Below are 16294 nucleotides of genomic sequence, written 5' to 3'. Positions count from 1 at the left end.
GCAGATTCAAAGTGCACAGAAATTATTACTCTTGTTTTTTTTCTTAGCGGGGTTTACTCTCCTGAAGATTCCAGATGTTGCTGCCTTTGTTGAAATAAACACAACCGCTGATTTGACATCAAATGATAGAAGCTTTGGTTTTAGTTCACTTTTCTTTTTCCATTGAATGCAACTTTGTGCATAAGCACCAAAACATTGTGTTTGAATTTGGTGAAGGGAGCAGGACATCTGTTTTGCATTCCACTTCACCCATTGAGAATATTGAAACATCTGTATCCTATCTGTGTGGAAAAGCATATGCCTCTGTCTTTATGAAGAAGCTTTCACAGTGTTTGTTCTGCTTTGATGAACAGATTACAGTCAATCTGGGCGAGTCACATCATCAGCCTTTGTGGTCACTGTGGTTCAAATTAGAAAGTAGTCCGTCCAGACTCTGGAGAATTCGGATAAGGCTTTTTTGTTGTTGTTGCTGTTTTGTTTTTTTTAACAGTTGAACCAAACCAACAAACTTTGAACAAAGAAACTTCTCCAGACTTTCAACATGTCTTTTAACAAAATTGACCTGAAGGCATTAATGTTGAACACACAAGAAAAACCAACCTTGCTAGCCACATTTGCACTTTTAGTTGATGTAAATTGCATTAATTGGCAATTTCAAATGTTTTCTGCTACAAAAGTTTAAGATTTGTTTTGAAAGGATAAATCAAAAATCTAAACCTTGTCCACACAGTCAGGTATATATAACAATATATTTACACTCAGCATAAATGGAGTGGCAACAGCTAAATTGGGAATTGGAGGGTCGTCGGTTCAAGATTGAAGTTGATTTGGTTGCTGGAGAGGAGCCAGCTCTCTTCCTGAGCGTCGACGTGCCCTTCAGCAAGGCATCATACTCCCAACCGCTTTGGCACTCTTCCTGCGTAGCAGCCGCACGCTGACATCTCTCCATTAATGCATGTCCATAGGTCCTGTTGTGCATGTGTGTATTTGAGAATCATGTCTCTCAATAACAGAGTGTACACCAAAGTCATCAGGGATTATAAAAGTATGTATAAAAAAAAAAAAAAAAATGTACCAGTTTAAATCTAATTTTCAGGAAATTTTCCAACTGTGCCTATTCACAGTTATCCATGATAGCCAGTGTTAATTATAAGCACTGAACATTTAACATAAGAGTAAAGCCAAAGTTTTACAAGGGGTTAGGGTTTGCAAACTTACCTCATTTTAGGCTGCTATAGTAGACTTCTGTCTTTCTTCAAATATAAATTATTTGGTAGAAACAACTCCACCAACTCACTAGATTTCTTGGATTGTGGCAGCTAACTTTTGTCCCATTAGAGGTGTTACCATCGCTCCTTCAGGAGGTTGAGACGCATTTATGATTTGATATGCAGGTTTATGGGTCCTCTGATTGCTCCTCTTGGTATGTAGTAACGGAGATAGAACTGTAAGGGTCCAGCACCATCTGGGCACAGCGGACTATAGTCACCAACAAGAAGAAGCAGAGCATGAAGAAGAAGAAGAGGGCAAAACCAAGATCCACATCCACCTCAAACCTGGCAGTGGGGGCGGTTGTACGGTCCATGTTAAAATCTCTTACTGAGTTGCTTTCTATTCCATAAACTTCTCTACAAAATCGATGAAGTTCCACAAGTGCTTTAATTATTCCAAGATCAAATAAATGTTTCCCGCAGGGTTAGGACTCAATGAATGATGAGCAATATTTTCTTCCTTGTCCTCGTCTCTTCTTCTCCCAATATTGACACCTTCTGCCCTCCTCCTCAACAGAAGTTGGTTTGGTGGACAAACAGAGCCACATTTGGCACCTGTGTGGTTCATGAATACTTAAGAAGGAGTTTGGTGACGATCAGGCTGTTTCTGAGATTAGGACACCCAGGAATCTCTCTGGTCACCTCTCCCGAAGAGACCTTTACATGAGATGACACCAAAATACGGGTCAGAGGATCCCTGGTCAGCATAATTATACGGACACGGGACAAGAACCAGAACACAAGTTTCTAAAGCTTTTTAAAGCTAATTTAGTATGCAGAGTAAGATGCTCTGTCTATAGTGAAGCAATCTTTTCACTTTAAACACATTACTGCATACATACTAAGGGTGGAAGATATTTTATCGTGTAAAAGTGGTGAAAAAAATATTTAAAGTTGAAAGAATGTTGAGAATGAAGAAAGAAAAGGTTAGGGAGAGAAAGAGGATATGACGCCTAAGTGGCAATCCACTTGAGAGGGTTCGGAAACTGATCCTGACCAAAAAAATGCAGATTGTGTGTACTCTGATGCCACTACAGAGATACCCACGAGTTAAGAGTAAAGTGACTCCATGCAAATAACAGTGGGTCTGACTAAAACATCGGCAACAATGAAGCAGGGGGGAAATTAAACAAGTCCATTAAGAAGTGCATGAGGACACTGAAGTGCAAACCAAATGGGTTGCAGCTGACACAATAGAGCTCTCTTAGACCAGTTATAGTATAAATACTGTTTTCACCCACAGGCTAGGAACAGAGATGACAGAAACTGATCCCAGGACAAACCCACAGATCTACTACTTCACAGAAACACAGAGCGGGGAAGGAAAACGGATACAGGCCAACCAAAGCAGAGCTGGTTTTTGTTACTACACCAGTTAAGAACAAACTGTTTCAGGGCAGTGAAACACGCAGCGCTGTAATTAAAGACAACCATGACTCTTGCATGAGCGTCATCAGAAGAGTGCTCACTACGACAGAGCAGTTAACTATTGACAGATAATGGAAGTATAGGTTAGTTCTAATTTGTAATAAATGATACTGCGAGTGAAATCAAAATGTGTCATTCAAAACACAGTCCACCTTCATTTTCAACAATATAACAATTTAATACAAAAAACAAACATTTCTTTTTCTGGTTAACATTTCATAGACATGTACAGTATATTTATATTTTTGTGTTTATAATTGATAGAAGTTCACATCATTGAAAAAAAAAAAACCTGGATAGAGAAACCATAAAGATTTTCTTTTAAAGAATAACAAAGACAAAACAGTCACCGACATACAAGAACCTTACAGATGGCGAGTGGACAATTACCAGCATGGGTTTACACACAATTACATAATTAGTCACCATGAGTGTGCAGGTATTAAACTGCAACTAAAAAGGGTCCAATTTAACTAATTCACTTATTTTAATAAAATCATTTAGTATTCTCCTGAAACATTCTTCTATGATAGATCTTATATGATTGTAGAACACAGGAGATTCAGTCCACTTTCACTTGGAGATCTTATTGTTTTTTTCTATTCCATTTGATCCTCAACACCCTGATCAAATTGTTCATAGAATAATAATCACAAAGGGGAATGGAGAGGTCATCAGAAGTTTCAAACAAAATTAAATACTGGCAAACATTGAATTAAATTAAACATGACTACCACATCTCTCCATTTGTGAAATAACATGAATCAAGGACAACAATTTTAACGATAATAAAGAATGGCTTTTAAAGTACACAATTCCTGCTTGTTAATTATTGCTGTGTGACAAATTTCTTTTACAAAAGGAGTACAAAAAAACTCATACTTGGTAAGGGCGAGAGAAGTCAGAATATCAAGCAAGACAGAAAGCCCACGACTGTGTTCAAGCTGATAATGATTCTGTATGTATCCATTCCACATACATCATTCTGAATGTAGGAAAATAAACCTTAAAATTCCTCAAAAGGAAACAAAATCCTTAAAAGCATAGGTGAAGCCACCAACGTACATAGAAAACTGTACTTTGTATAAATCTACCCCTTGTAGAAGCGCTTCATGAAAGCAGTGCAGACATGCAGAGACATGCTGTGGGTGTCGATCTGTGAGTGAGGTGAGCACAGACACAGGTCTGTCACAGCGTTGCGTGCAACAGCGGAGAACTTAGAAATCACCAAAGCTGAATATCCCTGCAATTTCCTGAGAGTTTAATCATTGACTGGAGTGATTCGTCTACTTGCTAAAGGGAAACAAAAGCAAATTACACTCTTCATCAATGCGAGAAAAAACTAGGAACATATTAGACTAAAAGGCCTTTGTGAGTCTGATGTGTTTATGTCTGCTGTTTGTCTACAAGAGTATAAGAGTGTTTTTGTGCAGTCTATTCAAGTTTGGTTATGTGATTGTGCAGTTTTATTTTTATATATATATATATATATATATATATATATATATATTTTTTTTTTTTTTTTTTACACGTATCTACAACAAAGGCTGTTGAGCTTTGGGCAGTGCTAGCTAAAGAATTCTCTTACCATGGCTAGAAAATTGTTAAAATAATCTTTTAGTCAGTAGCAAATCCTAGATTTTCTCCCCCCCGCCAAATATCTGCAGTCAGGTATCTCGCTCAATCTTAACTGTGCAGTGCAATGTAAGCCATGCAAAGCAAGGGAAGAGTGCCACTCTCAGGAACAGGAAGAAAAGAGGAGCTGAAGAGCTAAATATAAAGAGAGACTGAGGGTAAAAAAAAGTCCAATAGACTAGCGGGGCAGTATCGATCACATCACTCATTAAACGAAGGGTAGATTGGAATCTCAAAGTCATCGCTGTTGAAGTTGGCAGGCTGGTCCAGCATAGACAACACATCCTGAATCAGATCAGAGAGACAAAGAGGTTTATTTGAAGTGACAGTGAGAGGGAGGAACAAGGTGTTTCAGGGAGAGTGAGATAAGGCTTGTATCACTCACAGGAAACATGTCTTGCTGGTTGCCCTGAGCGTGCGGATGCTGCTCTGCATTATTCTGCGAGTGCTGCTGGCCCTGCCACTGCGGCCACACTGCCTCAGCTGCCCGAGAAGGGAACTGAGCCGCGGACTGAGAGCCATCTGGGATGAAGTGCATAGGTGTAAGATGTTGCACATGTAACATCTCAAGAGACAAATAGTTATAAAATATGTGCAAAAAAACCTACCATAACCATTGCTGTTGAGGTTGGCACGGCTATTCATTGGCTGGTAGTTTGCCCCACTGGTTGGGGTGGGTGCTGCACCTGTAGGCATTTGACTAAAAGTGTTGGACGAGCCACCTGCAAATCCTCCCATGGGAGTAAACTGTGGGGACATGGTCTTTGCTGCCTGGGGAGCAACTTGCTGTAGAGAGTAGGAAGGATAACTGAATTTAGTCACTCTTGGATAAGTGGAGTTGATGGAAAATAACTGACATGAGATCTATAAGATCAGATTAGATGGACATAAAAGGATCCTAATATAAAGTATTACATCATCTTGTTGCACTGTCTCACCTGGTTGTTAAACTGTTGTCTGGCTCCAGCTGCAGCACCAGGCCATCCTCCTGCTGGTCCTGCATGGAGGGGGCTGCCAGTGCCGGAGGTAGTAACAGAGTGTGGGGCTCCATTCTGTCGAGACATCTGAGCCAGCATCTGCCCTGCCGAGGGGGCCGGCTGTGCCATCTGCGGAGTCATGTTGACTTGCCTGCAGACAAAAGTGACAAGGGTGAGCGCTCTGCTACCTGGCTGTCAACAAATCTAACTAGTGAAAACAAACTTGGAAACCTCTTCTTGTTTTCAAAGGGAAAATAAGATTACCGGTAAGTGTAGCTAGTTGAAAAATGTGTAAAATATTTTCTGACAAACCAAAATTTTGCCTGAGAGAATCTGGATCCACTTAAAGCCGAAGTGGGAGCCTTTGTTCTTCTTTACCCTCAGTGTTAATCTTCATACCATTTTCTAATTTAGTCATACCTGACGAAAATGTCCTTTATATTTAGTCAGATATTAGTCATTTGTTATAGATTTAATCACACACACACACACACACACACACACGAAGTATGCTATGGTTTACAGTGATTTTAGAACAGCTGAGGGGCGCTTCTTTATCAAGGACGTGATAATCGTCACTTGTAATTTAGTTTTGGCACATTTTCATCAATTAGATGATGAAGTAAAATTATTTATCAAATCGTCAAATAGCAGAGTTTCGTCTCATCATAGTTGACTAATTTAAAAATACCTTCGTCAACTAATATTTTCGTCATTTATTTCGTTGACGAGATTAACACTGTTTACCCTTTAAATAGACTATAGATTAAATATTTAGGGGACAGGAGTTTTCCATGAAGGAAGTGCTCCTGCTTACTTTGCTCTGATAAATCCCAACACATAGAAACAGTTTAACCCCAAATTTTCTATCGATCCGCAGATTACATCTGTCCTGAACCGTGGGGACGATTTGAATGGATCTCCAATCAACTGTGATCTGTTGCACCACGAGGACCATTGTATAGCACGCAGCCCCCTGCAGCCCACTGCAGACATCTTTTTCCCCCTAATCCTGCTTGCTTCAACCAACTTTACTTTACTGTTGAGCTAAATCTTGATTCTAATACAATCTGGCTTTCATGAAGACCAATCATCAGGCTTTTGAACGGCTCCATCAGCGAATTTGGTATGGTGAAAGAGGAACACTTCTTTTGAGCATTGTAACTAGAGCTGACCCCACACTAACCCTTTGACGATGAACTAAGAGGCTGTGAGGAAATTCATGAATTTCACTTTTTGTTTCCAAAGAACTTTCAACTCTGTTACGGCTGTATGTGCGTAACAAACTCAAGCTGAGAAAAAATGAAAATTAACATTAATAAATGTAATGTCATAATTTAAAGCACTTCACTCAGGAAAGGCTTTACTAATATGCCATGTCCATTTAGAATTGTTTTTTAAAATGTGAGCATTTGGCAGACCAAAATCTATAAAAAAATCTATATAAATATATAGAAAAATTATGCAAAGAAAAGCAGAACAATAAAAGATAAATACATAAACACTTACAGACTGAAAAACATATTTCTTAAAAAAACATTAATATCAAATATACAATTTAATAGAAGTATTCATAAAAGCCTTTCTATTTCAAAATTAAAAACCTAAGAGGGGCCTAAAGATGAGGCCAGTCTTCTTTCAATCAGCAGAGTGATCCACAGCTTGGGGAACAATTGACTTTGGCCATCCTAAATCAGGGAGCCTGTTGGCTTTAACTTTTAGTGTCCTGTGGTAGTTTATAATGCAGCTGTTTATAAAATACAAACAGCAGATAAAAGTCTTGTTATCCACACAGCTTAAACTAAATACATTGTTGTTGGCAGTATCAATGTTATCCAAAGTTAATGATATAATCCAATTAAGTCACATCTCAAGTTAACAGGATCAGAGCTGCTGGGTCTTTGTTACTGTCTCTGGTAAATGACAATCAATTGTCTGACTGACTGGCTCCAATAGATTGATAAGATGAAGTGTCACCTTCAGGTTTAGGTTTTAGAAGTTGGTAAACATGATAACACATGCACTGACATGTATGCACACAGGAAGACTTCCTACCTGTACGGCTCATTGGTACGGGCTACAGGGAAGTTGTTTGCTGGAGGGTAGATCTGAGTGGGGGGGTTAGGGGTGGAAGGCAGGCCCTTGGTCTGATCTGGGCCTTGGTAGAGGGTGGGGAACAGCTCTGATTTGTCAAGGCTCTTGCTGTGGTCTGGCCCTGCTGCTGTTACTGGCTGCACAGGCATCTGAGGACCACCATAGAATCATTAACACCCAAGATCACGCACATTATCCTGTTATTGAAATTGCTTGAAATACTTGACATTGTGCTATATTGAATACTTCTTCCACCCAAAGAATGGTTCAAAGCTAATTAAACAACAAAAAAAACTAAAACAAACACTCATTTAGCGTTTTGTTTTATGTATGTATATGTATTTTTTACTGTACATTCATGTGCCGTTGTGTGTGCGTGGCCTAACCTGTGACATTGTGACTGGTCCAGCCTCATACAGACCGTCTCTGGTTCCACCTCCCTCCAGCTCTGCCTGCTGCTGCTGTAACTGCCTGAAAAGAGAAACAGAGAGTTGGTAAAAAAAAATAGCCTCTAATTTCCATGCGTTCAACTGTTGAGTGAGAAATCCCAAACACCTGCCGACAAAGTAGTCCTCAACCCACCACCAGTAGCCATGGAAACATAAAAGAGAAACTAGGAGAGAAGAGGAAGACTGTTGCACGCTTCAGCAGAGAAAGGTCTGTTATATAAATACATACTGCGCCAACATGCTGCACCACCTGTGTTAAAAAAAGTCGTTCACTTCTAACTTTAGTAACTAATAAACATGCTTCTAATTAGACAACAATATGTCCAAAACTACAGAGGAACAACGACAAATCACTGAAAAGAAGAATCACCAAAAGTGGGAAATGAAAATAAAAGGACTGCTTGAATCAGCAGTAGTCTCCCATGAAGAAACAGCCCCTGTTCTCCCATGCAGGGGTTGATAGTCAGGCCAAGCCTAGTCTCACCTGGTGGCCATCTGCCCGGGGCTGAGTACTACAGGAGGGCAGTTTGGACTGCTCTGACCCAGGGAGGGGGGCAGCGAACCCCCTGGGGAGGAGATGGGAGTGAGGGGGTCCTGGGTTGAGTTTCTACTACCCCACAATCAAAGACGAGGGAGAGGGAAGTGTAGGGAGAGAGCGGTCGGTGAGTGTTTTAATAATGGGCTAGTGGTCAGGGTGTAAAAAGAAGTGGTATGTTGGGTGATAGGTAAGCATTCAAACTAAGAGATCTTTCACAATAGTCACATGTTCACAAGTCAATAGTTTCATTGTGTGCCGTTTTTGATTGTGTAATCATGTTACATAATCAACAGTATTGGTGAAATCAGAGTGTTACGCACTTGACATTGACGTTGGTGCAGATGATATACTCAATCTCCTCTGAAAATGGGTTCTGGAACGTGAAGGAGCTTGTTCTCATCCAGATCCATTCTCTTGATTTGAAGCGAAATCGAAACATCACTGACAGGACCTGGCCCTTCAGTTTTACCACCTGTGAACAGACATTCAGCGTGACCAAAAGACATCATCTGGTTTCTTTTTTACGATCTGAGCTTTAAGTGTGCAGTTAAATCCTGAATACTAGTCATACCAGATCTCCCAGAGGGAAAAAAGGTTTAAAGCAACAATATGTCGGAATCCGTTTTGGTGTGCTTTTGCGACCACAGAAAGTATCTGCGTAAAACTGCACTGTTGTAAAACACACATAGATAAGGAAAGAGACAACTTTTTGGCTAAAGATAGATTTATTTATTTGTTTGTATGCAAACCTGAGACAAAACTAGGGTTAGATTACTTTCTGCACCTGTTTAGCTGCAGGGACGATGATGACATCGATAAAGATACAGCCTAACGTTACATCCAAATCAGTTGGAATAATTTCTATCTGCACACTCTACAGCTGGATTCTTGCTTTTTGTCCCATCTTTAGCTCGGTCACTCTCTCTCTTTCTGTTCTTTGCTTCATCCATCAGCATCCTCTTCCGTCTCTTAGCCTCAGCCATTATATCAAACAGTACCGAGTAGGGCTAACTGGCTTCTTTTCAGCTGAAGGCAGGTGTGTGAACTAGTGCCGTAAATTTGTACACACTTCCTGTGAGACGACCATGGCCCACCTGCCAAAGTTACACAGTGCAGTAAATGGGCAAATAGGGCGCCCTGTGGAAATGGGAGAGATGCCATAGAATCTCCCTGTTGAAAGTTATTGTACCATTAGACCAACCTATGAAACTGCTATTTCAAGGTGGAAAAGTTACATATTGTTGCTTTAAGCCGTCTTCCTGCGTGGCGATTTCCACTATGTTTATCAAAGCCCAAAACGTGCACTCTGTGCTGCTCTTTCTAGTACCATTTGTTTTAACCATGTAGAGTTAGCAATCCTGCTAGCTACAGGTACAGTAGTTTAGTTTTCAGCCCACGGTAACATTGATGTTTGTGAAGTACAGACCCACAGCCTGCAACCAATTTTTCTAGAGGAAAAGAAAGAGCGGGAAGGAGAGATGGAGAGAATATGTACTTGGACAGAAGTGTGACCACAAAAAAACCCCCAGCGGATTAAATCAGAGTCCTTATTTTACACTGTTTGCCTCTCAGGTCTGTAGTTTCTAACGGTCACAGCTCTTTCAAATGAATGAGACCTCTGCATGTTGAACGCATATTCCGAGAACCGCGTGGGTGTTTAAAATTTTTACGAAATGAGAGTATATTTCAGTACTGTCGGTCTGTACAGCAGAATAGCGAAAAAGAAAACACAAAAAAAAACACCACCCCTCTCCCGGTAAACTTCTTCTGTCACTTTTCTTTCTCTATTGTTGTTTGGCAGCACCTTTTTTTGGTGCATTGGATTGATTACAATACAGTGCGGCCACCATATCGGCGTACTGCCATATTTGCAGTTAGAAATTAGCAATTCACCAAGTGCTGTACTTAGAAATCTGTGTTCTCCATGAAAACACCCGTCAGACTTTGACCAGGGCCGGTGGCTGTACAAAATAAGGCAGTGGTGGCGCCGGCAGGAAAAACCCTGGGTTGTGTGTATAGGGGGCAGCTGCACTTGCGGTCATGATGGTGCATGTCCATAACCAAGATTTAGATGGATCATAGCACCTTACAAGCTTTTTTAGGTTTCAACTGTGGCTTAGCTTGTTGCTGGCTTCAGATACAAAATGAGCATATCATTTTCCAAAAAAACAAGAACATTCTGTTTTTGTTTACATTTTACACAATGTCCCAACTTTTTAGGACAAGATCTGTACAGTTGAATAAATAAAAAAGGTGTGTATTGTGGGACGGGTACACACTAGTTCTTGACAAGGAAGAAGAATGTGTGTGATAAAAGACAATATCTCAGGTTCTGCTGGATTGTTTTTTTTTTGTTCAACCCGAATGCTAATATTGATGGTGTAATCTTTTAAGTGCATTATTAAATATTTCATGTTGTATTGAAAACACTGAAGTTTAACTGACATCAAAGGAGTCAGAAACCTCGTCACAAATTCAGCCAGTCCTACCTGTTGGAAGCTGTCTCTCAGTAAGCCCTGGTCCTCAGGGTGGGCAAGCTCCAGAATATTCTTCCCCAGTAATTCCTGCAACACATAACATATAATACATCCATCATTTACTCAGAAAACATTAACAACCTCTCAAACTGTCTGTGTCACTGACATTCCCACCAGCTCAAAGTCCTACCTGCGGCTGGTAGCCGACAGCGGCCATGCAGCGATGGTCTACGAAGGTGAACATGCCCTGGCAGTTGTGACGCGAGATGAACTCCACTGGAACACTGATACTGTTGATGTCTGTGTCACCTGGGCAACAAGTAACCTTCAGAGGGAAAAAAATAGTCCTTAGCTTAACAGCTTACAGAAAGCAGGATAACACTTCAATACTCCAATTAAAACCAGTTTTATGCTTTGAACGACCCATTTTGCATGAACTGTATTAGAATCAGCAGCTTACGAACAAATGAATGATTTCAGAACACTCTGTAACAGTGCAAACATTTGACATTATCCACTTCAGATAAGATGGTAGAATGTCACCATAAAATACTGCCTTGTGCTACATATACATTTTCTAAAGAGCATGTCTCTTACGACACCAGTTGAGCAATTTAACTAGTGTTGATTTATGGGAGCTGTTTGTTAAACATGTATGCAAATTGGTAGGTCGAATGTAAATATCCATACAAAAGGACTGTATTTCCTTTAATCAAAAGAAGGCACTTTTACTGACTTAAAAATTATTTTTAAAATACTCTTGCCCTTGTGACTTGCTTCAGTCCAAAAGAAAATGTTGCATTTCTATACAGAGGAGGGAAGGATCTTACCTGTAATCTACCGATGGCAACTAGACAGTAGCGGCTCCCCTGAGTGTTGTCTGCTTCATCATCTGTTAATGACACTCCTAACACACAAACGTGCAAAACTATTACATACTGTTTTGACTCAGCATGATGTAAAGGTCCAAACCAAATTATGAAGCAATTATAACTGACATTTGTAATGAATATAACAACCCTTTCAGGATGACCATTTTTACCTGCAGGGGGCCAGGACTTGATGTATCCTGTACAGTGCACCACTACGTACTGGGACTCCCCTTCTTTGGCTGTACCCAAACCATTCCTAAGGTAAATGAAGAGAGTGTAGAATATACTTCAAATCAATTAGTTCTATTACAATGCCAGAAGGAACATTTTGCTTATGTACATTTTTTTGGCTCAAAATGCTTATCCTCTGCATAATACCCCCAACACTTTAATTAAAATAATAATAAATTAAAGATACAGTGTTTGTTTGGTTCAGGTTACCTGTTTCTGTTCCTGAGAAAATTCAGTCTGTTCATTGACAACGGTTCCACTGGACATGTGCCACATCTGCAAATACACACCAGCCACCACATGGACAAATTATGCATCCAGACAACAACACAGTGAAATTGTTGAACTGAACAGATGAATATTGTAAGAGTCACACCTCATTCTGCAGATGAAAGATCGACGGGCTCCCATACTCATTCTGGCTGACGACTGCTGGCCTTCCTTCTTCACTGTTCCTGTCTTTAAGTCCAACATCCTCCCTATAGAGAAGAGAAAGAATCAACTCAGAATAAGGAAGTAATGAGGTGATCATGAGTCAATATTTTATAAAGTGACAAACAAAAAATACTTTGAGATAAAATAAAAATATTCTCTTTGAATATTAAGTGTCTGTGCATGTTAAGTACCTGTGTTGTTATTCTCTGCAGTAGAGAGCTGCTCCCTGAGCTTCTCTGTGTCGTCTGGATGAAGCTGATCATACAGAGAGGAACCGAGCCATTCAGACTGGGACTGGTTGAGGACCGGTGTCAAGGAGTCCGAGACGTAAACAATGCGGCCAGTCTCACACGACACAACGAACAGGAATCCGTCGGCTGCCTCCAGTATTAGGTGCTTCAGTTCCTATGGCACAAAATGCAGGCTGAGCAACAGACAAATACAGCGCTATGCCCCTTATCTGTCATAAATCCTCTTTCATCAAAATCTAGATTTTTCCCATGCATCTTTCTCCTTGCTGGCTTCACAGTTGACCTGGGGAGGATGTATACAAACATGCTCCAACATCATTATCAGGATGCCAGTAACTTATTAGCGGAGGCTAAATTAGAATAACTTACATCTACTGCACATTCAAAAAGATTGGCTTTAAGAGAAAGAAATTCATCAAGGGCCAGGAGGAAAGACTCTGGGTCTGTTTAGACACATCAAATTTACATTAGACCAGCATAGTCAAAGATCAAAATAGCAACTGCCCTTCAGCTACCATATGAGAAAACACACTTGCAAGGTTAAAAGGTGATACTTTCACTCCTCCTGCACTTTATTTGAAAGAGCTCAGATAGGTTCAGTGTGAACTGTGTGCTATGACAGTGAGGTCTGAGTATAGACTGACTTGTTGTCCTATTTCCTGACTAAGGCCTAGTTTTAAGTTTGTAGATGTATTGAATTAGTGTAAAATCAATTGTAACTTAATATCTCACACCCCCTCAATTTCTACATTTCTCTCTCTCAGTTCCTCATACCTGGTCAGTAAGAAAGGAAGGTTTGTACGACCCATCTGCATTGGCATTTCCACTTCCTCTTAGAGACTTCATATGAGACACGGCCATTCGTAGGATGGTGAGTTTGTCAGGTTTTCGTGCTAGTGCACTGCACGTGGGCACCATGTCCGACAATTCTGTGATGTAGGCAGTCATCTTGTTCCGCCTCCGCCTCTCAATCTCACTGTGGTTCTCCCTGGAGTGAGGAAGCGAGGGAGGGAGGCAGAAGTGGAGAGGATAGGAGGGATCGAGATGGGGGAAACAGACGGGTAGGTGGAAAACATGGAGTACAGTTTAGAGTTAATGCTGCAATGTAAGTATGCCAATCGGGAAGAGTGGAAATGAGAGAGGGTGAGAAAAATAATAGATTTAAAAAAACAATAAAGTGTAGCCAATGATCTATAAAAATGATCACGAGAAAGCAAGAGAATCTGGTCTTTAAAGGCCAGTTGGTGTGACGAGAGAGAGCAGGTGCAGAAAGAGAAAGACCCTTCAGGTGTCCTGAGAGGGAGGAGACAAAAGAGACAGAGAAGGAGTCACACACAGCACTGGGGTTAGTGACACATACAACAGTGGTGGACTGAGAGAGACAACCAGCTTTCTTGGGCAAAGAGGCATAATATTCTGACAAGCACCAAAACAGACGTGTAGTGTAGCGAAATATACCAGTATTTTTTTTTTGCTGTCAAAACAACATTGTGCTGGGGTCCCAGCAGGGCATGGTAGTATTTGAGAGCATTCAATATTTATATGAATACAAGCAGCAAAGGAAGCCTTCCACAGTGGTACAGGCCATACCTGGCTAGTTTTTCCTTATCTGCAAAACTGTGATCGTCTTCCAAAAACCTGAAAATGAGACCAATTCACTAAAGCCCAGAAATCACAACTAAATAAAAAAGTGTAAGTATAAAAAAAAAATGCAGAGAGGAGAGAGAAAGCAGCATTGGGGTATCCTTGCAATCAATAAAATTGCTCTCATACACCCCCCCCACCCCCCCTGAACACTTATTTCTTCTGATTCATCCCCCTACCTCGCAAAGCGCTCTTTGTCATTGTTAGAGCCTCCTCCGTCATCATCACACCTGAGGACAACAGAGGAAGCATTGCTTATTATGTCAGCATCCTTGGCAATTTCAACATTTAAAGTAACACCTCAGCTAACTTTATGACACAAAATACTGAAACTAACCTGAACAACTTGCTTCCGTCATCATCATCAAAGTCTGACCTGTAAGAAGGGAGAAGAGAGCCGTGTGAATAACTTCACACTTAAGCATTCTCGCAAAAATGTTGACCGCATATCGCAAAACAAAAGTACACCAGTCAGCAAATACACACATGATACTAACTTATCAGCACAAACTGTACCACTAACAGACTTACGCAGCTCTTCTTTTGCTGGTCCCTTTGGGTACAACAGCCCCTCCACTTCCTTGGGTCCCACTTGCCCCCATACCCAGATTTGGGTCTGGTAACTCTATAAATAACACACAGGCAGAGAGAGAGAGAGAGGTAATGTGGACGGGGATAACAGGTGATTTCGCATTGTGCCTCAAGAAACTAAACCCCCCACTGCAGCCAAAACTGAAAAGGCGAAGTTAGCACAACTTTATACTAAGGTTTAAAAACTTTTCTCGAGCAATGTTGTGGATTGAAGAGGGATAACTTGAATGTGTAAAGCATGCACTAAAAACAAATTACATGTGAACTGAACAGCTAAGAAGTGAACTGAAATGTGTTCACCTTGGCTCACTTAGCATTATAAAACACAAGACAGTCGAGCTGGCCGGCATGCCAGGCGACTATCACTTATGCAATTGCCAGCTAGCCGTGCTCGCTGTGGGCATTAGCTCTGCTCCTTAGCTAACTTAGCTGGTGCTGTCACGCTACCTTCAGCAAAGTGTCCGCTTCAACTGTGCATTAGAAACACTCACAGTTACATAGTATCGTTCAATTACACTATCTAAATGCATTTGACTGCACTTTACCTGGGTTTGAAGAGGACATATCCGTGTGGAATAACATAAACAAACAAATTCGGCAGCGGAAAAAAAAACAAAAAACCTCAAAACCTCCACCCCTCCCCCTTGCTAGCGGGCTGGAGGCTAACAAGTGCCTCGCTGGTTTCCTCGCGTCCGCGCCTTTATTTTGCGCCGTTAACGCCCAACACCATGACTAACGCGGTTCAAGAGCGACCCGACGAACACACACAAGACAAAATAAGAGTTTAACCTCGTCCTACACTCCCCCCCCCACTTTCCTGTCACCTCCCGGTTTAAACCCCCTTTCTGTTTAAGATGGCGTTTCAGGCAGGCGAAGCGCGAGCTGTCTGCTGTGTTTTCTTTTCTGCTCTCTATTGGCTGTCACTTCAGCCAGATACAAATGACGTCATATGTTGGGAAATCCATGTTTTGCTCCGCCCAGCTGGCGGTGGAGGGACGTGAAGGTATGTAAATCTTTAACACCTCAGTTCGGGGAGGGGGGGGAAACAAAAGTGAATGTTATCCACATTTAACATGCTGTGATAGACCCTGACTATATGTTGGTTTAACATTACATTTTACCCCTGTTATGCTTAAGTTGTATAAAGGTGGGCTGAAACCCAGAGATGAAGTTCATTTGCTTCAGTAATCTTCTGTACAAATAAAATACAAACTTGAGGTATTTGTACTTTATAATTTCGTCTCAAACTACCTTTAACCTTTACTCCACTCCATTTAAAAGGGAATTGTATCTTTTTTTTTCCACAGTGCTGTTTCACAACATTTTTATACTACCAAATTGTTATAAAATGTAACCAATTTTATTTAGTCTACACAACAGGATACTTCATATAATAATTTA

At 40.8% G+C, this 16294-nt stretch overlaps 1 protein-coding gene across 3 annotated transcripts; it reads right to left on the bottom strand.

Moving 5' to 3' along the window:
- Positions 1 to 4384: 4384 nt before the first annotated feature.
- Positions 4385 to 15778, bottom strand: arnt (aryl hydrocarbon receptor nuclear translocator). 3 transcript variants are annotated; one of them, XM_029277930.2, is made up of 20 exons: positions 15439 to 15777; positions 14834 to 14927; positions 14640 to 14678; positions 14482 to 14532; positions 13433 to 13646; positions 12599 to 12812; positions 12349 to 12451; positions 12183 to 12248; positions 11912 to 11997; positions 11700 to 11776; positions 11060 to 11194; positions 10882 to 10956; positions 8713 to 8864; positions 8339 to 8461; positions 7792 to 7876; positions 7367 to 7554; positions 5273 to 5462; positions 4943 to 5120; positions 4720 to 4856; positions 4385 to 4619 (listed from the first exon to the last, which is right to left on the bottom strand). In XM_029277930.2, exons 1-20 carry the CDS (start codon positions 15473 to 15475, stop codon positions 4536 to 4538), a joined length of 2328 nt encoding a protein of 775 aa, XP_029133763.2. In that variant the 5' UTR covers positions 15476 to 15777; the 3' UTR covers positions 4385 to 4535. The 3 variants fall into 3 exon arrangements, with proteins under 3 accessions (XP_029133763.2, XP_065813963.1, XP_065813964.1); XM_065957891.1 differs by lacking the exon at positions 14482 to 14532 and having other exon boundaries at positions 15439 to 15778; XM_065957892.1 differs by lacking the exon at positions 8339 to 8461 and having other exon boundaries at positions 15439 to 15775.
- Between the last annotated feature and the right edge of the window lie 516 nt (positions 15779 to 16294).

This window comes from Labrus bergylta, chromosome 8 (assembly GCF_963930695.1).
Source record: "Labrus bergylta chromosome 8, fLabBer1.1, whole genome shotgun sequence".
Lineage (NCBI taxonomy): Eukaryota > Metazoa > Chordata > Actinopteri > Labriformes > Labridae > Labrus > Labrus bergylta.
Note: the sequence above shows the minus strand (reverse complement) of the source record. Positions and strands in the feature narration are given on the sequence as shown.

Coding starts and splice junctions, on each gene's coding strand:
- arnt (XM_029277930.2), bottom strand. CDS start 15,475: ATGTTATTCCACACGGATATGTCCTCTTCAAACCCAG. Junction 13,647..14,481: donor GACAAAGAGCGCTTTGCGAG/GTAGGGGGATGA, acceptor TCCTCACTCCAG/GGAGAACCACAGTGAGATTG. Junction 12,452..12,598: donor TGCAGAGAATAACAACACAG/GTACTTAACATG, acceptor TCTTCTCTATAG/GGAGGATGTTGGACTTAAAG.